This window comes from Lepidothrix coronata, unplaced genomic scaffold, assembly GCF_001604755.1.
Source record: "Lepidothrix coronata isolate B3197 unplaced genomic scaffold, Lepidothrix_coronata-1.0 Scaffold165, whole genome shotgun sequence".
In the NCBI taxonomy this organism is placed as follows: domain Eukaryota; kingdom Metazoa; phylum Chordata; class Aves; order Passeriformes; family Pipridae; genus Lepidothrix; species Lepidothrix coronata.
This window is the reverse complement of record NW_016690345.1, coordinates 1,121,690-1,145,007: the sequence shown is the minus strand read 5'-3', so window position 1 is coordinate 1,145,007 and position 23,318 is coordinate 1,121,690. Positions and strand designations below refer to the sequence as shown.

Sequence of the window (23,318 nt, the reverse complement as noted above, 5' to 3'; positions counted from 1 at the left end):
AAGAAATAATTTTCCCTGTCAACAGATCCATTTTCATAGGCCACTTGATTCTTTTCAGTTTGCAAAACATTCTTATTTGGTATATAAAGCCTAACATGAAATGCCTATTTTAAAATGGAAGACAGTCCATCAAAGGCATCCTTCTATCCTGTAACATTTATGAAAATTTTTACATGAAGACATCGTTGACCATTGTCAAAAGGCATGGAGCACAAAAGAAATGCCAAGTTGGCAAGAGAATATTGCATCAGCCCTGCATGACTAGATATAACTGATAAAAGGATTAGAGGGTGTTAGGGAGAATTTAATTTCCTGAACAAAATTATCCTATTATAGTCAATATAAATGAAATCATTTCAATAAGGCAAATAATTTTCTTACCTTCTGCAGCAGTTAAAAGAGACAGGTTCATTTGAATATTTTTCTGCAGCCAAATCAAAGAAACCTACTCCACAGACTCCTTTCTCTCGTGAAATACAGTTGACCCACAAACCTCTCTGTCTTTTCTACCTTTTTTTTTTTTTTAAATTGTGTTTGCTGCATGGCTGGCCACATCCACCTTTGTCATGTCTACAACAGTGATTTCCTTCCTACTGTGACTGAAGGAAGTCTCTCGGATTCAAAGCAATACAACACACACTGACAAGTGCATTAGGAAAAGCTTCTAGGAGAAGGGGAAAAAAGGTCTGAGGTAGATACACCAAATGCTCACTGTTTTTGTTCAACAAATTAATAAATTGTATTCTACTGAGCAGAAAGACAGACAACGTAAAGATGCATGAGGATGGACAGCCAGGTGGTATAGGGAATGGGAGGTTTAAACAAGTACAGTAAAACTGGGTCAAACCCTACTGAGGCAAACTCTTCTCAACGGGAGCTTTGCCTGAATAAAAACGACAGGTCTGGCTCACTCAGGTCAGCAAAAGCTCAACTTACCCACAGAAAACAAGGACCTTCATCTTCCAACAGAGAAGAACACAAGATTTTTACTACCATTAAGTACCTTGAGTTGACAATATTGGTATTTTGGGGGAAAGCAACATAATATATTTCTGGTGAAATCACTTCCAAGTTCCTTCTGTTGCATCAACCAACTCTGCTGTGAGTTCCAGTTTGAGAGCTGGACATGAACAAGACGCTTCTAGCAGAGTGCATTAATGACTCAGCACATCATTTCTGTCCCTACTTCCTCTATGAACTGGCCATCTGCTCTGAAAAATGAAGAGTTGAATCAAAATCTTGTCATGGAAAAGTCTTCAATGTTTTTAATACCCATGACATTGCAAATAATCAGAAACATCTCCCAAACACTGACCTTTCAGTTCATGTAACCACCCTTGTGGGGTTAGTGATATTATATTACTTAATAGGCCCGGGGCAGATGGAGCTCGTTAGCCCTGTGAGGCAATCCATCTAAGAGAAGGTCACTCTAAACAAACCTACGTTCTGAGACCCTCACTGCCACTGTCCAAGCTTGCTCGGCCCCGGCAGATGAACCTCAGGATTAAAGGGTGGGCTCAGTTCAGCGCACGCTGTGTCTCACCTAAAAAATCCACTGCGCAGGCTCGAAGGGTCAATGACCTTTCCCAGATCTTCGCTCCCGAAGACTGGCCATGCATTACTTCATAGTAACTAATTATATTAACTCAATTCTACGTGCAAGGAAGGAGAAAACCAACAACGTTATATGACTTGCTGAGTCATAAACAGAGCTAGGAACTGCAGGGTCTGACAGCTGATAATAACCTCGAGTTGTATAGTGTTTTGCCACCTCCCTGTGTTAGTACAACTAGCAAAATGCTTCCAATTTGCTTAGGGGGCAATTTACAACCTCCTGCCAATTAATCAATATAAGTACTTTACAAAATCCTAAAATAAATGCAAATAATACAGCTGACAGAAACAGCAAGCAAAGTTAATCCTCAGCCTGAGGCTAATGGAAGAACCTTGACATTGGCCTGAAGCAGAAGAACATGCTCATTACTGTGATATGAAAAATTAAAAACCATACACTGGACTAGCCAAGTGAACTATATATTAGAAAACAGTGGTAAAATCCTGGTAACAATTCTAAAAACCTTCGCTAATGCCTTACCACTTTTCAATCAATAGTTCTGATAGCCATCACCTCTGGGTGATGAATCCAAGGACTGTTGTAATATTTTTTTAAACACACAGTGGGCACATGTTTTTTTAAAAAACACAATAATCAATTAATCAAGTTCTTTATATTGGTTACTAACCACATCCAGTAGGTATTTCAAGTACAGTGGACTGACAAATGTTGTTGTTAACATGGCCTGCAACAGCATTGTGTCAAAAATGACTGCAAGATGGAACATGCCTGATTGTAGTGTCCTAATAAACTGAGAGTCAGACTATGCTCGCGCATGAAATAACAACCATCCACTTGCAAAATTCATAGAGGCTGTGTGTTAAAATAGCAAAGTTTGTTCAGTAGATGATAAGAAATTATTTTCATGCACTTATGTAACAAAAAAGAAAGAGAAAATGCTAAAAGAAAATCCAAGAAGGAAATAAATGGACACAGAAAGATGCTACTGATATGGCAGAGTTCAACTGACAGTCCCCTGGAGATTCCAAACCCAAATGTTTCTCTCTTTTCCCCGTGACACAGCTCAGTTTTGACACACTGCTGTCTCCCTGTATGGATGGCCTTGATGCAGCAGTCGTCTTCTGTTGAACAAAGCACTGAGCACACGCCTACACTGCAAAAACTTCACTGGCATTTAGGCCTCTGCTTAATGGTAAGTCAACACTTCAGTTCCTCACTGGAGGAGATTTTAGCAGGAGGAAAATGCAGTAATTATGGGCTACTGACATCGAACATTCATTGTGCAGAACAGAACAGAAATTTGCTTTGTGAGACTAGAATGTGACTGCTGCACTTTTTGTACAGAACCCCCAACACATGCAGGCACTGAAGCATGAATTATCGGTTGAGGGCCAAAGAAATGATTCAACTCTGAATCTCCTTGCTTTCATGCATTTAAGATTCCAAAGCTAATGGTAATTTAAAAAAAAAAAAGCAGCCAAACAAATATTAAGGAAAGAAAGATGACCCATACTGAATCACAGTTTTGGCAACCACACTGGGACAGCAGACACCTTGGCTCATACTGCATACAACAGACAAGAAGGTGAGCAGCACCACCTCTTTTTCTTTAGTATGGACATACTTAACATGTCCTGTCGGTTACCTCTGTGCATGTGTCTACCTCATCCATGCATTGCAGCTGGTTTGAAGATGGGGAGTTATTGCTGGGAATGCCTTATCTTTTCACATGAAGGAGCAGAAAGTATCTCCATTTTCTGATTCCCTCATCCTTTAGATTCATGTCTCATCCCTCTGCTGACAGCTGTGCACTGCAATGTCCAGGAGACCCTTACCTTCCTCCAGAGCTCCAGTCTGCTCAGAAGCTGGCGACGGAGGCGGGGAAGGAGGCAGGTTAGCTGACTCTTCAACTGCTGTTAGGAATTGAATGGTGAAAATGAGACACAGCAATTAACTGCAGGAAGACCAATGCATGATGAAAGCTGCAGTCAGCCTGTTCTGCCCAGCTGAGGATAATTCCTCGTTCCATGAGTCCCACTGGGGACTCATGTCTACTGGATTTTCAGACAGACCCTTGCAGAATACACAGACAGTTAAAATAAAAGAATTTTTTTGTTTTGTTCTGTTTTTTGGTGTGAATTATTTACAAGATTCTGGCATAGAGTACAATATAAATATCAAGTAAAAGATAATCTTTTAAATCAGTATTGCTTAGAAAACCTTCAGGCACCCAAGGCAACACAAATAAAGCATCTGAGCATGAGAGATATTATAAATTCATGCTAGCTATCAGAAACTGGCATCCAGTATCTTCCATCTACCTTGAGTACGTGTATAAAAAACATTCTTCACATTTTCTTTTCTTCTGCTGAGTTCAAGGTTTATCACAGAAAACATGCAAATATTGCTTGTCTAAATACAAAAGACATCAGCATAGGGAACTTAATGTCAGTCGTGACATAACAGTGATTCAGTTGAGCAAGGCACAGTGAAAACTTAGAGGCACTTAGATTAGGGTTTAGATTTGTTCCCAGTCACAAGACTAGATGCTGAAACAAGATGATTTTTTTTTTCAATTATTTCAATTCAAGTATGATGAAATCTCAAACAAACTGCTCCTTAAATGAACTTAGAATAACCTCTGCACCTGATCTCCTACCAATCACTTTGAGAATTTTTTTTCTTTAAAAACAGATCCACTCCTGGGGATTAACCAGTGTTTAAAAAAAAAAGTAATAAATCTCTTTTAACAGATCTGTCTTATTAATAGCACCTCTCAACAAGCAGATAGTTTCCAATTCAGGGCTTCTTCCCAAGCACAGAAAGGCCACTTTCAAAGCCCCAGCAGAACTTCCCAGGTTTCCTCCTATTGATTTTAGTGCGGTTTGGGAAAGACTGTATGGGACTTGTCCTGAAGATGTGCTGTCCAGGGACAAAGTATTTATAAATTCATCACAATTCAACTGACCACAGGAACTGTAACACCAACAATTGTTAACTGAAGACATACTACTCCCAAGGTTTTTTAAGTGATTTATCTAACTAGCTGGAACTGAATATCTATTTTACCTCTCCCAGGCCCCAGTGAAGAGATCTGTAGTTATATATGTATGAAGCCATTTACAGAATTGGGGTATTCCATGTAAAACTGAGTGTCTCCAAAGAATGAAATTACCAGCTGACATGTCCCTGCTGCAGTTCAAAGTTAGTTTAATGAAGCAAAAGACCTCGGGAACCAAATTTTCCACAAATATTCTAAACTAGTCATTGACTTTAATTCATCCCTGGGCAGGGTCCAGCCACTGCACTGAAGCACGTGGAGTGTCCGTGGGGAAAATACCACAAGGCATTGTTTTGACTTAATTACAATGTAGATGCACTCAGCAAAACCTGTCCAGGGCAGGTCTGAAAGACTTCCCTACCTCAGGATGGACTATGGCCTTTCTCTGGCCTTTCGTGTACATGTTTTGAGCTACTGTACTTTTCTGGCAAGGAGGAAGCACTTTAGGTAAAAAAGGCTGTATACCTACCTTCTTTTATATATATACATGTATAAGTATATACACACATATTTCAGAGAGACATTTCACAAAGGAGGCAGCAGGAGGATGGGGACACAGTATGGTCCAGTGGCAGTGGTACTGTTCCCAGTTTAGACCACTGGCATTTGCTTCTACCATGTGTGACTCCTTTTTCCACAATCTCCCCTCACCCTGCCCAGCTGCTAATCCCTCTCTGCCCTCACCTGCTGCGTCCCATTCCTTTCTGCTTCCCGTTGAGGTGCTCCCCCTCCCCCTATCTGAGCAGCTACCACCCAACCAGCAAAGCCTCACTTCCTTTTATATGCTCTCCTCCACCTTTGCCTCTCCAGACATCAACCCTTCAACGCTGTACACGGCTGAGCACAAACGGTCCCACCAAGCACAGCGAGGAAACCCCTGCCACCAATAACACTCACGGCTGTGCCACTCTGGAGCCAGACACCAGCTGGAGAACTGCTGTTAGAGCAAAGGGGGAATGAGACAGTCACAGGGCACAAAGAACCAGGAATGCAAGGATACTGCCATCGGTATTATGTGGTTCCAGTATTATCCAGCGGTGCTGTGGTTCACCCGTGACCGTAACCAAGGTGAATACATGGCTGGCACTGCATTTTGTAACACACACACACAACGTTTGCAGGCACGAGGGTACTCGGAACATTCTTTGTCTCATTTTACCTAAAGGTAGAGGTCCGGGCTGATCTTTGTGCTGGGCTTCTTTTTCCTGCTCACCTTTCAGAACTGCTACAGCTTCAGCTGTTACTACTTGTACTATCCTCGCAGACACTTCTTCTGTGGCAGCAGCAAAGTCAGGGAAAAAAAAAAAAAAAAAGAGAAGCATGCTAATCAGAATGGTGTTTTAAAATCATAAAGATTAGTTTAATCAATAAAAAATGGAGGCTGACAATCCATTTTTAAAAGGTAATGTTTTTCCCTGAAATACAAGAAAATCAATTAAAAATAAAATAGAAGGAGCAGATATTCCAAAGATATCTCAGTGGAAAATGCTGAATATTTATAAAAATCAGGAGCCCAGCCTTTACAGCAAAATACACAAAGCATCATTATTAAATGTTCTTTCTGATAGGGATAATGTGCAGCAACTGCAAAATTTTAAGATGATCATTTATTAAATGTCTAGAAGAAATTTTGCAGGTACTGTTTTGCAAACAGGGGTAGAATGGCCAGCTGACTAATGGGATTTCTTGACATTTAATATATGAAGTGAGCTGCATTCTAACATGCACTTTGGATGCTATTTCCTCCTCAACAGCACATACTCAGTATGCACTTCCCAGACAGCCATCTATGCTGATGAGGGACTTGAAAAAAGAAGGGCCGACTAACATTTCTGTACAATCAAAATGCATACTCTGTCTTCCTCACCCCTTTTAAGGCTGCCACTCATAGCCTTATTTAAACAGTAGGTCTGAGTAGCACGCAGAGGAATTGTAGTGGGTAACAGTTTTTTTGTGGGATGGGCTCTTGGGTCCCCATCTCGGACATGGGCTTGGCTCCCAGCTGTCACTCTTGCTGTGCTTGGAGCAGGGAAGGGGACTTGCATGGAGCCGGCTCAGGCTTGACAGACCCGGGTGCCATGGGAGCCACACTATGATCTTCCCCACCACCCTCAAGGTGTGGCACGGCCAAGAGGGGCTGAGGAAAGGGGTGCTCTGGTGACCACAGGGCAGCAGTGGGACCACTGAAGGAGCAAATACTTTGAAACTGAGAAGCTGTGTCTCATCTTGGCTCCAGACCCACTCAAAGGTACAGTGAAATGTCATCAGGCATACAACTGCATGTGGGAATAACCAGAGAGGCTTCCTGCCCTATAGGCAGTTCAGGTACCTTTGATCTAACACATCAAGTTCTTAAGGGTTGATCCAGCAGAACCATCTACAAAATAATTTGGAGAAAAAGCGTCTCTTGTTCTTATCTGCATATTAGCCCACTGTCGCTTAGTCATTAGTAGTACATTCCTCTTTCTCAGCCAAACTCAGTGCAAATAAACCCCCTCAATCTCCAGCTCTATCCAAGTGCTGGTTGAGAGCTGTTCCCAATGCAGTCACAGCTGAGTCTCAGGGAAGGCCACAAGCTGCATGGTCACAGCCCACCAGCTGCTCTGCTGGGCACACACCTGAGAACAGAACGAAACCTCAGTGCTGCTCCAGCCCCCGCGTGGGGACAGAGGGCTGTGATGGCAGATGCCAATACACCCTGCTCCTGTCAGAGCCCCCCCATCAATCATCATCCCGGAGGCAGGAATAAAAGCTCTCTGCTCACCCATTACTGTGTCCTTCAGACAAGGACTGGCCAGGAAGGGCAAGTATATTTAAATCAATGCCCTACATGTAACTTCACAGCAACCATGCTGACAAGGGACACCGTCCATTAGATTAATAATTATTTCTTTTCACAGCTAGTACTCTTACAGATTTCCTTTGTACTTTCAATGTAAAGTTATTCCTCTTTGTCTGTCATTTAGAAAAGCTGATTTTTTTTCCCCCAAACAAACATAGATGTGAGTTACTAGAATTTCACAGCCACGTTTGTCTAAAACCAAAGTGCTAGGTTAATCTTTCTTTTGAACAAACTATTTAATGAGATATTAAAAATCCCCACCCACTGGCAAACAACATTCCTAATTGTTGGTATTTATATCTTACAATTCACTTCCCTCCTGACTGGTCACCTGTAGGGCAGTGACTGCAACAGCTCCACTGGCTCCTGCCAATAGCAACAGAGATAGATGAATATGTCAGAACTACCAAGCAGTGAAAAAAATAAGCTGATTTGAAAAACTGTTAACCCCAAAATATATGAATATAAACCTGCCAAGGACATATTCAGACTAGAAATCCAAAGATGCCGCTTTCCTACTGTCAGTGGAGTGAAGTGCTGCAAGCCTTCAACATAGGAGGAAACAAATTAACTGGTTTTGAGATGGGACTTGATACATTTCCGAAAAGGACTATATATGATATAGTTGCCTGCTAGCAGTAGGAGACTGCAAACAGCAGCTCTAGTTCTCTCTTCTTCCATTCAACAACATGCCCCTAGTATGAGATCAAACTCCCCTCAGTGGTTAAGTAGATCGAATCGAGCACCATAACCCCATAAATCAAGTCACACATGTGGCCAGTCCTACGGAAAGATAGGGATATTGATTTAAAGCCCAGCAATCTTCCCAGCTGCCTTTCCAAGGCCTGCACCTCGTTTTGGGACTTTTTTGAATTTCTCCTGCTTCCACAGCTGCTGGATGCTGGGGATGCTTCTCAGCACCTCTTGGTTCCTTCCTCTTGTGAGAAACACAGAACAGACACTTCCCAGACCCTCCTAGACTCTCACATGGTGCTGCTGCTGCAGAGCAGTGGACTGGACGCAAATCTGGAATCTCTACAAGCCCTGACAGCTCCCTGTGTTGTGAGGCACAAGCAGCCTGCAAAGAACAAGGGAAAACCTGGAGAACGAACCTGCAGCTTGGCCTATCCTCTTCCTGCAGGCACCGAGGTGTCCTCCCCACGCCCGTGGTGTGCTGCAGCACCCTGCACGGGTGGGACATAAACTGCTCTTCCATACAGCATCCTTGGATACCTGAGACACCCCTGTTCAGATGCTGCCTTTTCAGAGCAGGAAAGAGTGTTGCCCCGACAGCTTTGGTGAGCACGGAGAACAGCTCAGAGCTCACAGAGCCTCACAGCTCCAGGAGACCCCGCGCCAATTCCTGCCACCACTTTACACCTGGAGGATGTGACACATGGCCCTCCTGTCAAAATTTCCATGAATCTATTAATGACAACACCACTGACAAAAGCAACATCATCAAGTCTATACTGTTAGCTCAGGTGAACAAATCAAGACTCAACAAGGAAGACTGTTAAGAGAATAAATTTTTTAAGCTTATTTTTACATGAAAAATTTAAGAAAAGGCTCCCATGAATTTCTGATATAGAATATGCAAATGTAAACCAGATTTAGTACCCTGGAGCAAAGGTACCAAGGGAAACCCACTTGGGGAACTGCTTTCTATCAGCCAAGCTACTGCAACCCTTCTCCTAGCAAGGTAAGACTGATCCCTATCAAAAATGATCTCTTTTGTTACAGAATTTATAATACTTGTTCCCATCTAGCCTGGTTCTCTGGTGCAACTGAGCTCTCCGAGGCTGGAAGACAGTTCCCACTCTCTCAGCTGTCTTCCTGAGGTAATTTCCTTGGGACAAAGACAATGTTCCACAGGGAGATATGTCTGGGGGTGAAAGGTTGCCTCCTGAAAAGTGGAGATTTCAATTTCATGCTATGCAAAATAAGTAAATAAAAATACAAATGGCCTCTGGGCTTGTGCTTTATTTTTGTTTGTTTTGTTTTGTCTGGCAGGGTTTTTTAATGGAGAAAGGCTTATGAACACTCTGCTGATGGATATTTTGGGTGACACAGGAGGCACGGGCAGTTCACCAGAAGAGCAGTGCTTTTGCTATACATGGCTGCTGCAAAAGGACAGACATTTCTGTACTAATGGACACTATAAATAGCAGATCCAATGGGTAAGTCAAATCCTCACAGGGCAGCTATTGAGACTTTTCATAGTTTCCTCATGGTTCAGTTAAAGTTCAAGGAAGCCTAATGATACAGAACAAAAAAAAAAAAAAAAAAAAAAAAGGAGACTTAGCCAGCCTGGATGCCAGGCAAATTCTTCACAGCCTAAAAGCTCTGGATTCATTAGACAAAGTTTTGCTTGTAGATATTTTGTTTCACTCTTTCCCTTTTCCCCCTTTTCCTTCTTTTCCCCTCGTTCCCTGTGATTCTACTTTGTGCAACAAAAATGGCACTAACATACTAAAAGTAACATCAAATAGATGTATTTCTTAAAGGCACAAGAACCTTGACCTCACGTTATACTCCAGCAGAACGAAGAATAGCAACATGCCTTTCCTTTGCATTTTGCAGAGAGTAAAATGCTGCTCCTTTTTAGCAAGATGTCATCTGCTTGTGATACAGGACACAGAGAGAGCTTCAAAGTTTGATTTCAAGGAATGCAGTACCCAAAAGTACAGGCAGTCCTTGGATGTGATGTCCATAATGGAGAGGAGATATTGTGGAAGACCCTCAGCACGAGCTCTTCAAAGCCCCTTGACAAGGTGAGGCCAGAAGCTGGCACAGAGGGACAGTGCTTCTGCTGCTCCCTCGAAGGTTGTCACTTCAGACCAAGCTCCGACAGGGCTGTCGGGTCAGCTCTGCCCAGCTGCTGCCAGTGCCATGACTGCTCCCTGGCAGGAACAGAGGACTCTGCCCTGCTGGGAGGGCAGACACCTGTCTGGGGCACTATACTAATTTAAAACCAAAGTTAAAACTCAAACAAGTAAGCACTCTGTGCTCGTGGTTTTGGAAGTAGGCCCAATTCTTCTATAAACCCCAGCCCCCAAAACACTCAATCAGGAGCTCTGGAATCTCCCTGCCCCACAGGTAACTCAGGGACATAAACTCTTTCAGAGCACTGGGATGCACAGGGCATGCTGAACCAGCTGCTGATGGTATGGGGAGCTGCAGCCTTTCCTCTTGGCTGTGTTTAGAAGACCTGCTGTGTCCAAAGGCTGCTCCCCTCCTCACAAGCAAACTCCAGCTGCCCAGTCCTCACCCCAGCTGCTCTGGCATGGACATTTAAACTGCAGTGGCATCATACAGACACTCCCTCCAGACACCTGAGCCCCCCTTTACTGACAGAGACTCAAGCAGGGGCAGTTAAATGAGGTTACATGCCAAAGCATGGCTAGAGCAGAGCCCAGGATACGGAATCAGATCCTGCACAAGGTCAAGATGTCATTTCAAATCCCTCCTTCATTTCTTATTGATGCTGCTGCAGTTGTCAATGGACTGCAGATGTCTCCACTGGCACCTGAATCCATTACCTACAGTACTTTCATTTCCCAGGAAACCTTTCTGGTCCATTAACTTTTCTAATGGACAGGTCTACCAGCCCCAGAGACAGATTTACAGATGGTGGCAAGAGTCTTTTATAAAAGGTGTCTGAGCTTTCACCAAATATCTCCAGAAAAAAAACAGGCAACTATAAAGGCAAGAGCAAAAATCAGATCTGTGACACACCTCTGCAGTGATGTGTGGTGTCTGTTCCTTTTGTGCCCTTTAAATGGTTTTCCTTCAGCCTCTGGCACTTCTTCCTCTTTCTCTTCCTAACTACCATGACCTCAGGCTCCATGAAGAAGCTGAATTTCTTAAGAATACCGCTTCCTAGATCAAACTAGTTGGGCTTAGCTGTTTGCCTCTGACAGCCCTCATGCAGCAGTGCCTTTTATCTTCTCTCTCTTCCCTACCCCTCTATGCAATGCTTTATGATTATTTTGAGGACTGTTTTTTGACAAGAGACACTGCCTATGGGCAGAGCTCACAGCATCTCCCTGCCTTGCAGGTACCTGACCCGGCACTGCCGCAAGTAACCTGCTGGCAGAGGAACCAGGACTGGTACAGCTCACCCTGGGAAACAGCCTGCTCGTCACCCCAGGTAACAGTGTCAGTGATTTCTCAGGCCAGCGTTGCTTCAGTCAGACCAGATTCTATCTCCCCAGCTCTTCCTCTCCTTTCGTGCCTGTAGCTGCCTGTATTCCATTACTGCCATTCAGCCAGATCACTCAGCCCACCTATTTACCACTTCTTCCCACTTGAGAACCCATTTCACAGCAACAGGGACAACTCCTCCTAAAAGGAAAATGCATTTCACATCCCCACAATTTCACCAGGATGCTCTTCCCAGACTGGAGCAGCACCACCCCTCCCTCTTTCTGGCAACATCTCTATCCGATGCCACTACGGTGGCGGCAGACCTTGAGTTTGCCATAGCCATGGAAGGTGCCATCTGGTCTCTGTAAAGCACAACTCGTTTAAGGCATAAACAAAGTTAAACGTGCTGGAACTGCACAGCACAACAAACGTTCCAGGAGAAAACCAAAGGAAAGGGATGATAGGAAGGAGGGACAGAAAGGAGGAGACTGAAAATTGTGTCAAAACTTCTCATGCATTCACAGTGCCACCCCGCAGACACCTACCAAGAAAATTAAAAGTCAGCTCGGCTAAAGCAAACCGTAATTAATGCTCCTGGAGCACTGAGGCTAAAGCAGGGTTTAAAGAAAGTTGCAATCAGATGGAAAGGATAAAATAATATGTTTCATTAATTTTGCTACATTTTAGGGAAGGAACACAGGCAGAGCACAGCAAAAGGATTATCTACATGTGTGCTTGCAGAATTGAGAAAACAAAGCAATTTCAGTCAAAATGTGCCTGTCAAAATTCTCAGCGGGGTGCAGAGCAGTTTCCAAGGTAACCAGCACTAATTGTTGGCACAGTGGAAGCCAGTCAACAACAAAAGCACAGAGCAACCTGCACTGCTTAGTGCAAAAAGGAAAGATACGAAGCGGCTGTTTGCTATCTTTGACAATTTGAAAAGCAAACAGGACCTATGGATTTTTTTCCCCCGGGGTACTGCAATTCCAAGTGCAGCAAGGCTATAAACCAAATAGCTATTCGATTTGTTTAGAGGCATTAGCTAGTCCCCTAAGGACAGGCCCTGAATTCATGCTCAGCTCTCCTGGAAGCTGATGGATGACTTGTTTCAGTCAAGACTGCTGAAACGTTGGGGCAGAAGACCCAGGTGTCACCCAGTGACATTTGTGGAGGAAAAAACAAAGATACAGGCTGGACTTAATCACTGGGATAATGACAACTCTACGTCCTGACTTTTTGCACTTGGATTAAAAGAGAAATGCACAACAGCAATCAAAGCAGCATGAGTAAGTTATATAAACCCCAAATAATGCCAATAGATTAGTGCTTGCAACTGAAGAAAAAAAGCAGTGACATAGCTTTACAGAATTCAAATACTGGCTTTCAAACGGCTTTTGTGAGTGTAAATATTTTGCTGTAAGTAGATCCTTGATCTGGATGTTGGCAATATCAACAGCAATTGGCAGGAGGTATGAAGGCAAATAATAGGAACATCAGCTTTTAAATTAAATGCAACCACAACACAACTGACAAGTATCATTTCCCTAATAAACTCGTTGACTTCAAGCTACTGCAGCATCAATGGGATTAATTTAATCACCAGGATTCACCAGCTAACCAACAGAACAGGTCAAAAAAGGCTTGTGTTTTGAGAAAGAAATAACTTTGAATCCCCAAAGTATAAACATTCAGATTACCTTAAGGGAAAGATGTACTGCAGTCACTATGTGAGAAGAGCATGAAGAGGTGAGGTACAGCTGAGTACCTGACGCAGCAGTTTCACACCCTGGTGACCCACCCGGCAGAGAGCTTAGGCCTCTCTGTTTTGAGGTACTTCAGGTATTCAAAAGTCCCTCCTATGTTCTCTTTAACCTCTAGACTGTAAATCTGATCCACCATTACCCAGCCCCTTAAAACTCCAGGACCTGATTCTGGAGGTTTTTTCCAACCTTAGTGATTCTATGATTCTTATGCTATCTGCATTACAGCAGAGTAAATCTGGTGCACAACTGGTGTCAGACTGGCTGTGCTCTGGTGCAAACAGGAGGCTGGAGGGTGCCTTTCCCATGCCCCCTGGGCTGTTGTGCAGCATTTGGGGAAGCAGCAGGGAAAGCTCGGGCTGCCTGTCCTTGGATTGCTTCCACACATTCTGTGTGTGATTGACAAAACTGCCCTGACTGCACTTTCCTGATCACCTTCTTCACTGAGAGAGTTGGTCACATAGTCCAAATCTCCAAGGCACACAGTGGCAAAATCCAAAGTGAGTCGTGCTAGGAGCCATTCAGAAAGCTACAGTGAGTCCCCTCCCATGGCTCCCCAGCACGTTCATTAGGCAGTGGCCTGTGCCATGCTGTCTGGCAGTTGTAGAACAGAACACCAAGGGATCAGTCTCCTCCCCAGCCCCCCTCGAAAGATGTAAGAGTCTGTTAAAAAGCAGCCATACAAATGTCAGAACAATAAAGCAACGATTTAGAAATGAGCCCTCATTACTGCAAATACTTGCTCTCTGTGCATCCCCTGAGTCACATCTTCTTAAGTCTATTGCCTGGAACAAAATATTTACTGTCAGCATTTCCCAGCCAAGTCAGAGGTGGGAAAAGCTATCTGTTCGGTTTTGTCTGATGCGCGGGCAACACAATTTAGAGCTAGCACGCAATATTGAAGCAGACAACACCAGACCCTCAGCCAGGGCAATGCAGTGAGGTCCCACTGCCTTGCCTAGGACTTGGTATCAGCTCAAAACATCACCTGCACATATAAAGCGGCTCTATTTATCTTTTCCTAAAATATGAATTCCCTCGGACTCACGCAGAAAAAAATCACTTTGACTTCAAAACAAAGAACCATATATTTAATCCTTTGTCTGTGAGTAAATATATGCAATGGGTAACTCATTTTAACTCACTTTTAAATCAGTATTTATTTTTAACTTAAGTACAAGTTAACATTTTAAACAGTCTTTTAAGAACCTCTATAGAAGTCAGTGGAGCTTCAGCCACCTACAGCAAGAGGTGACATGTCCCTTAAAATTCGTTTTTAGCTCCTTCTGAGATTGTATTAAACACTTTTTTTTAAAGTTTTTTAAACACAGTGTTTTCTGTGATCTTTTTTTAAAAAATTCAAAACATGCTATATAAACTCTGCTGGATTTAAGTTTAAAATTAACATTAACCTGTGCACACACTCTGTGGGATTTAGTTGTGCCCAGTCAGGAGGACTGAAGATCACTCTGCCAATGCCAACAGAATGCTGGTTTAACCTGTCAGGGGATATTTAACACACATAAAATGCAGCAATGCTGTGCCCTGTACACCTTCAGGCTCGCACTGCTGGCCCAGCTCTGCAATGCAGAAGCAGCTTCATGGCTTATCCCTTCCCAGTCCTGCTTCCCAGCCCTACCCAGCCCCAGAACCAAGGCAGGTGTGATTCCCCTGCCGCCTGAGAACAGTGTGCCATGCTTCCAAAGGAGTGCATGCAGTGTCTCCACAGAGAGGCAGAGCAGAACAGGCCCGCGGCACATACAGATTAATTCGGTCCCACGGGGGCTGTGGTGTGGATAGATGTTCAGAGCAGTTCTCAGCCAAGCTCAGCAGTTCTGCCATCTCTCCCCCTCTCTTCTAGCACTGCCCCAGCAGAAAGGAGCCTTGTCTCTGACCAGGACTCATCCCTGAATGCTCATACAGCCTGCTCCCATCCACTGCCTGCCCACCCTTGGACACTGTTAGCTCACACCTCAGCCTGTGCAATGTGATCAGGAAAAAGATCTGTGCACCTACTCTTGAAGAAGGGAGATGTGAGAGATGCACACAAAAGCCCTCAGTGCATCTTTTGTGCCCACCCATGCACTGGCACAGGTTGCCCAGAGAAGCTGTTGTCAGAGACTGAAATGGTTAATGATTTATGCATTCTAGGAGACTTTTGCAGGCTTTTGACCTGCATGATACCTCGGATGAGCAGTCGGGCCCCTCCCTCCCTCCAGTGCTGAAGGTGTGAAGTACTGAGCTGAGCTTGCAGGCTTTTGACTATTGATACATCTGATGAGCAATCAGGTCCCTCCTTCTGCTAATCTTGAAAGGCGGGAACCAGGCGAGACACAAAAACTCAGCACACAGACCTAGGAGATGTTGGAGGCTCGAGGCACGGCCCGTGACACTAACCATGGATATAACTCATAACTTCTTGGAGTATGGGGGCTTCCCTCCTTCACTCCCAGCAGATCAAGGCCACCACTTCAACTGACAGACATGGAAACATCGCTGGACCCCGTGGGCGGTGACTATATACATCTGTCCACTCTCAGCTTTTCTTTCTCTTACTCTCCCTTGCTCTTATCCTGCCTTTCTCTCCCCTATGCATTTTCTCCCCCCCCAAAGGTTATCTCTGTGTCACACTGTTGTATGACAGCACCCAAACTGCTAGCATGCCTGTTGATACAGAATTGTTAAAATAAACCTTGCCAGTATGTTTTTAGACACTGATTATTTAGTGTCGTTTCACTTTAATCCACCCCAAGGGAATTATTGATAAAAACCTGAGTTACCCCCCCTCTCCCCTTTTCCTGGGGCGGGTCGTAACAGCTGTGGTTGCCCCATCCCTGGCAGCGTTCAAGGCCAGGCTGGATGGAGCTCTGAGCAAGCCTGATCTAGTGGAAGGTCATGGCAGGGGGTTCAGAACTAGGTGATCTTTAAGGTCCCTTTCAATCCAGGCTATTCTATAACTCTGATCTTCTGAACTACCTGTTCCACTTCCTCTGACAAAGCTGCCTTCTCTGGGCACTCTAACACCTGCAAGCTTCTGCAGCCCCGGTGCTGGAGACGTCCAGGTGCTGTGGGGAGAGCTGAGGCCAGGGCTGGAGGTCCCTGCAGCCACCAAGAGAGCTGCATCCAGAAGCAGAGCTCCCAAGTGTACTGCAAATGAGGAGGGGCTGTGGAAATTCCAGGTCACAGAGGAGCTACATTGGATGGCTGAGACAAAGTTGAGAGTAGATATGAAGAAAAAAAGAAAAAAGCTAGAGACAACGTGAGGAAAGAGGAAGAGAAGGAAGAGCTGACAGAGCAATTGGTGAGAAGGACAATATATTTTTAAACAGAGAGAAAGAATGACAGGGAAAGGAAAGAGAAAGCAATTAATGGACAGGAACAGCTAAGGATTATTTTCCTTTACAGCTTACCACCAACCTGTGCAGGCTGTACTACCCTAGATCTGGCACATACTCTGAATTTGGGGTAAAAAGCAACAGTCACGGATAATCCTTCTCCCTCTTCTGATATGTGGTGCAAAGCTGTGGATGAAAACAATTTGAGTACATCAGTAAGACTGTCGTATCTATGCAGCACTGGCAGCATGGGCAGAGGACCTGACTGCAAATCAGTTTATCCAAAGTGCCATAGGCTATATGGGTTGCTGGGAGCTGTACCAAACTGATCATATATCACCACGAATTAGTCTCAAGGAAAGAAACAGGAACAAAAAGTGAAATACCTGGAGTTTGTTTTCACCTCCCAAAACACACAGTGCCTCCAAGGGAAACCGATTTCCATGAACCATTCAATCAACTCAGTCTTGAGTGAAAATGACTCTCTGGGAAGCAGCTAACAGGTTTTCCTGCCCTGAAGCTAATGATATCTCACAGTTATTTTCCATACATTGCATGCAACTAAAACTAAAGTTTTGAACAGGTATCTTCCACACATGGCAGGAGACCACTCACATGATCTAATGTACAGAGCTGGGGTGCCCAGAGTTTCCTGCACTTTTTGCATGCCACAAGGAATGCCTCAGTACTAACAAAACCCTGGAGAAACAACCAAAACTGCATTTCTAAATCATCACTTCAGAAGAGGTTTTCCAAGCACCACTGACTCTGTTTTGCAGTCAGTCTGTAGAAAAAGTAAATGCTTTGCTCAGCATCTCTCAAGGAACAGCTGTAAACATCAGTACAAAGACCTCTCACTTTGAGTCTTGCCTTTGAATTTCCAGATCAGCCTTTGGTAAGGACAAGCACTGGATCATCAGTGCTCATCTGTCAGCTAATGCCAGCCATTTCATGCCGATTTCCATCCCTTCAGCTGGCAAAGGCAAAAAAAATCTGTATTAATTACCATTACAAGGTCTGAATTTAAAGTGAGCTGTTAATCTACCAGTAGCAACACCACAAAACAAGAAACCCAAACCAAACACCAGTACATATCGAGTTTTGCTGTCCTTATCCAGGATATGAATATAGCAAGAGAAGAGATGATTTTTTTTCTCTATATTGTAACCTCACAGATTAAAACAGCAGAAAAGACAGAGTTCTCCCTTGCTTCCTTCTAATATTTCCTTTGAGTTTCACTCAAATTAAAACCCAGATTGCCTTTGTTTTTCAACCTTAATACAGAGTAGCTCATCAGGGTGAGTTAAACCAAGAAATTTGCATATATATCTCTCTCATACTTGTATTTTGCACAGAAAATATGCCCCAAAGTAATATTTCCTTTCCATTTCCATGAAAGTTGTGCCTCAGTGAGGACTGTCGAGTGAGGTCTCCAGCAGAAAGTGCTTCCAGTCTCTTCCCTGTCTCCCTTAACCTTGAGAAGCAAATGCTAGAGGAAAGGAGGAAAAAAAATTAAATCCTCCTTTCCTTTGTCAGCCAGCCTGGCTGTGGCTCAGAGCCGTCACAGGGAGCCAGTGCACTCCTGAATGCTAAATAAGCTCCCAGGCTACATACTTTCTCTCAGTGGAGATTAATAAGAGATCTCACTCCGTGTGGGGCCATGTTGGCATGGCAACGGGGGAAAAAAGGAATCAGCAATGCCTGGCACTCCTTGCAGGAGCAGCAGACTTCGTGGGACTCTGTTTTTTGTGAGCGATGTGAGAGTACCCACCTCCTCTCCACCAAAGGTTAAACCTGTGCCCAGTGAGGAAGGGCCTGTGTCCAGCCCATGTGGTGGCAGGACCTGCCTCCATCAGATGGGACCTGGGGACACCTCGTGCCAGGCTAACTTGTCCTTAGCCAAGGCTGGAATGTCCACCAGGCACACACCTGAGCTTCCACAGGGAGGGATCTGTGAAGCACAGGGCTGACCAGGTTAACGACCACACTTCCAGGCACAGGGCAAGGGGCCTGGAAATTTGGCCGGCAGTGCCCACCAGCACGTCCCAGGCTGTCACCTAAGAAACTGCTGCTTCCCTTTCAAGGTTACTCTGGAGGAGAAGTTGCCATTTCAGCTCTGCGTGGAACAAGAGCAGCTGTGTGTCTGCAAAAAAAGGCTCTGTTGTTTAGTAACGAACCTTCCTCCTAATCTTCCTGCCCCCTGGATCAAAACTGGAAAGGATTATTATATGCTGGCACAGTCCCCAGCAATACCACCTTCCAGCTGCAATCACAGAGACCTCTGCCCAGTACCAAACATTGTCCAGTGCTCCTGCATGTCCTTTATGTCGCCATCCTGGGGATGGAGATCACAATGACTTCCCTGTAGACATGACAGGGATGAACCACTGAAGTGCTTTGTCTCCACCTCTCTGCAAGGGGTAGAGCTGAGCCCAGCCCTGCACAGGACCATGCCACCTGTCCGTGGCTCTGCCATAGCCCTCCTGGCTGACCTGGGGTAAGTCTGTTCAGACCCGGGTGCCATTTCTCCTGGCTTTTACAAGTCCTGTCTACTTTATGTAATTCATAAACGCACAAGCTGCCTCCTACCACACACCACACACTTCATACACCGAAAAGAACTTCAGCACAACAGGCCACAAATCAGAAAGTGGCCTCTGGACACAAATGCCCCACCAGTCACTCTTCTGATGCCATCGCTGGAGGGTCAAGGTCTGAACAGCAAAGTCTGCATTTACAGCCCCCATCAGAGCAGGCAGCAAAACACAGATGGCAAGGAAGGGAGACAGAGGCAAGCAGACAACAGGGAGACAAAAGCAGAAAATTTAACATCCAGGATGCATTCTATGTCTGACAGGATACTCATCCTTCAGCAGCAATAGCTATCCTGGCTACAGCAGCCCCCCAAGAATGGCTGCAGGTGTTTTCAAAAGGCAACTTCAATAAATGGTGCTCACGGAGCATGATCTGAATCACCGGTGTGGTTGGAACAACATGTTATGAAAGATATTTCCTCCACAGCCCAGCCTCATTGCTCCTCGTTGCATTCTGAGGTTGTTATCAATTACGTTTTCTGGGAACGCTGATGGCACCAAGCGAACGCTGGTTGCCAGGCCAACACACTCTCACTTCTTAAGGAAGCACAGCTGCTTGTGCAATTCCCTCTTAGGATGCTCATTTGTAACAAGAAAATACCAAAGTGAATTGAACCACCAGGGAGCCCAAAGGAAAGGGCTAGTTGAGGTCTTCTCTTGGCCAGATGCAGTGCTGATGTGGTGCCATACAGGAGCTGACTGTGATGGTGTTACTGCACCCGGGCTGAGATACGGCTTTCAAAGCGAATCTGAAGGACACACTCCCAGGGGAGCTTAGGGATAAGAGAGACTGATGTTCTCTGAGTGTCTGACTCCCAGCCATGGGAGTCAACAGCACCTGCTCACTTGGGTTATCTCACACCACTCCCTTTCAAGCAATAATTGCTGCATGTTTGCTCTGCCCAAAACTGTGCCAGACCCTCTAACTCCTACCAATACTTTTCTATCACTGATTTCTGAAGTCCCAAGAGGAGGTGGGAGGGCAGAACTAGCCCCTCGGGGAAGTTATGGTTGGACAAAACACGTTGTCTTACTGGATTTAGTGATTAATAGGGCCAGCCACAGAAAAACCCACCGCAGTTATCAAATATTTTAGAATCAGGAAGAACATAACTGTGGGTAGAGGATGTGTGATGGAATTTCTGTGCCTTCATTCTCGGTCCTCTGCAGAAGGACAACTGAGAAGGACCTCTACAGTGAGCTTAACAGAGAATGGTAAAAGTCCCAGCATTTTCCAGAAGTGGCCCAGAGGGGCTTTGCAGCCTCCACCTATGCTGTCTTCAGCAACATAATTTGAACATGTCTGTAATATTCCAGTAATAAGTCCCAGAAAATGACACTTGCACTACGCTTCACACAGAGAAGAAAAGTTTCAGAAGCCCGGTATGTTCATCTGTATCTAAATTGGCAGAATGATGGTGCACAGTAATTACTGTCACATTTCCTGGGCAAAGGGAGGGAGATCAAAATGCCTAATTAACAGCTTCTTTCCCATGGGAGCCATCAATGACATGGTAAGATGCCTTCTTTCAGCTCTGCAAAATAAATAACAGAAACGGGACAAACCCAGCAGTCACATTCAGCTCTCAGTGTCAATGATTTTGCATCTTTCTGCATCGCTCAAGACATGTGGCTTGCTGAAAATGCACATCCAACAAGGGTGGGAATCTCCTTTTGGAAAAAGGCATTCAGGGAGCTTTTTGGGGGGGCTCTGGTAACTCTAGGAGGGCTTGGGCAGCAGCAGGACAGCCAGTGTGAACAGGCAAATGAAGAGGAAATCACTGACAAAGAAGTCCTTTCAGAAAGAAAGACGAAAAAGGTCTCTGTACAATGAAGGCCTGTTTGTATGTTTACTGGCAGTGCCATCAGAATACTATCACTATGGAATGAGAGAGAAAGGAAAAGGAGATTAAACGAGATGTCACTAGAGGGGGAACAAACAATTAGCACTCCATGGGACCAGGCTGTGAGTCAGTGCATGTCAGCCTGGAGAGGCTGTCGTGTTTGCTGACCCCATCCACGGTGCTGCAATCCTGCTTCACTACAGCTCCAGGCCCAGCCCTGGGGGCTGAGGGTCCTGAGCCGCCACAACTACACACCACAGTGATCTGACAGTGCAGTGGTGTTGAGGGCTGTGAACAGGATCCTCTTCACCTGGAGACTGGCTACTGCAATGCAAGGCTATGGGATACACACTGTTTCCTTGACTCACAGCCAGGTGGCTGAAACAAGCACAATCCCTACCTTCAACATGGTTTTTTTGCATAGTCAACCTAAAGGGACTCCCCACCTCTGCTCAAGCATTACTGGCTATGCCAGGGAAGTCCTTCAGGCTGGCATTCCCCACAGCTTATTAAAATATGCTTATTTAAAAAGTAGTTGGTCACAGGTATAAATTTGTTGCAGATGTCCATTTAGTCCATCTAAACAAAGCCTAAAACAAAGAGCTTTATCAGAATAAATTACATCCAAAGCTGAAATGTGATTTGACCCTTCGCACTTTTCTCTTTGGTTGTTCCCTGCAGACTGTGCCATTCCTGATGTCTGAATCCCCTCCTCTCTGGGGTAATATCTGCCATCATGCAAAAAGCTGTGTTGCCTCTGGATGAACAAATAAAAGTGAACCTCTATTGTCCTTACCTCCTCTTCCAAGTTTTTCCTTTTTTCCCTGCCAGTTCCTGCCCCTGCTTTGCTCCCTCACAGCTTTCACCTCACCAGCTCTCAGCCCTTCACCTCTCTCAGCTCTCCTGCTGATGAGTATGTTCCCCCAAATTCCTCAATCCCTTACTCCTCCCTCAGCTCAGTACTGCCACTTCTTCATTCCTTCTCATAGGTCTAGGGCTCCCCCTATTTCTGTTTCACTCACAGTCTAACACACACCAGTCTCTGGGTTCCCCCAGCCACCAAAAATCCAAGCCTCTCCGGTGGATCTGTTACAGGCTCCTTCTCACCCACCTTTCCCATGACTCAAGAGCCAGGAGAGCTCAACCTGCATCTGCTGTGCTGTGTCAGGAAGCCAGCTACAGTTTTCTACAGCCTCTTTGCATCCCACATAGTTTGGGCACCCTGCCAATTAATGAAGGGCTCAGTTTGCCACTCTGGTAGGACACATTACTGTCCTGAACATTGTCTGACACCAGGACACAGACACTGCCCTGAGGTTCTGGTAATAGGATTTTCGGAAATGCTTGCTCTTTATCCGTCAAAAAAATAATTCATCAAATAACTGTGCGGGCAATCCAAGCCCCCTCCGATTACAAACCTGAGTTTGCCATATAATGAAGAAAGCACTTAATCAGTTGAGTCACTGTACATAAAGACATATTGTAGAAGAGGGTTCACAATGCATCTAACTACTTTTGTCCCTAATTACATAAATTTGACAGGTTAGTCACTACATTACTGAAAAGAAAAAACAGATGCATTTTAAGTGTAAAACCACAAACCTTTGCAGCTTGATGTTCCCTGCAATTCAAATAAGATGGATTGTGTTGAATTGCTGGTTCCCAGAGCAGTGCAGATGCACACTGCAATGCATCTATATTGCTTCTCACTGTTTCCTCCCAGTTAGCTGACCATGACTTTACGGTAAGCAAAGAAAAGGCTGCCACTCTCATGTTTCATTACAAGTCTAGTACATCCTGTGCTCTACCATGGGGTTCAACCCAGAGCTTTCCCTGTCAGCCCACTTCAGAGTGAGTTTCTGAGGATTACACTATCATGCCCCCTTTGCAGCACACATCTCACGTGACATGAAAAGGTTTGGCTTGACAAAACCTACAGATCTCATCCTCTACTCTCAATAATTCCAGAATCCTCATCAAAGATGCTGTGTGTATGCAAGTGAGAAGGGACATGGACAGGCACGTACCAGGAAGAGCACATTGTAAACTCGGTGAGTCTTGGGCTGTGGGATGCTGCAGAGTGCACCGAAGGCAAGGTGTCTTCAGGAGCATGGCAGGAACAGCAGGGGACTTGTGGCTGGCAGAGGCACAGGGCTG

At 44.9% G+C, this 23,318-nt stretch overlaps 1 protein-coding gene across 40 annotated transcripts in view; it reads right to left on the bottom strand.

The window, feature by feature from the left end:
* MAP2 (microtubule associated protein 2) overlaps positions 1-23,318 on the bottom strand; it is a 224,041-nt gene that overhangs the window by 48,699 nt on the left and 152,024 nt on the right. For 31 of the 40 annotated variants that reach the window (XM_017829599.1, XM_017829600.1, XM_017829566.1 and 28 more), the window contains 2 exons: positions 5,797-5,910; positions 3,412-3,489 (listed from right to left, as the gene is read on the bottom strand). In XM_017829599.1, coding sequence (XP_017685088.1) covers positions 3,412-3,489; positions 5,797-5,910 — 192 coding nt within the window. The remainder of the gene's footprint in view (positions 1-3,411; positions 3,490-5,796; positions 5,911-23,318) is intronic. The other 9 variants (XM_017829583.1, XM_017829596.1, XM_017829601.1 and 6 more) reach the window with 5 other exon arrangements.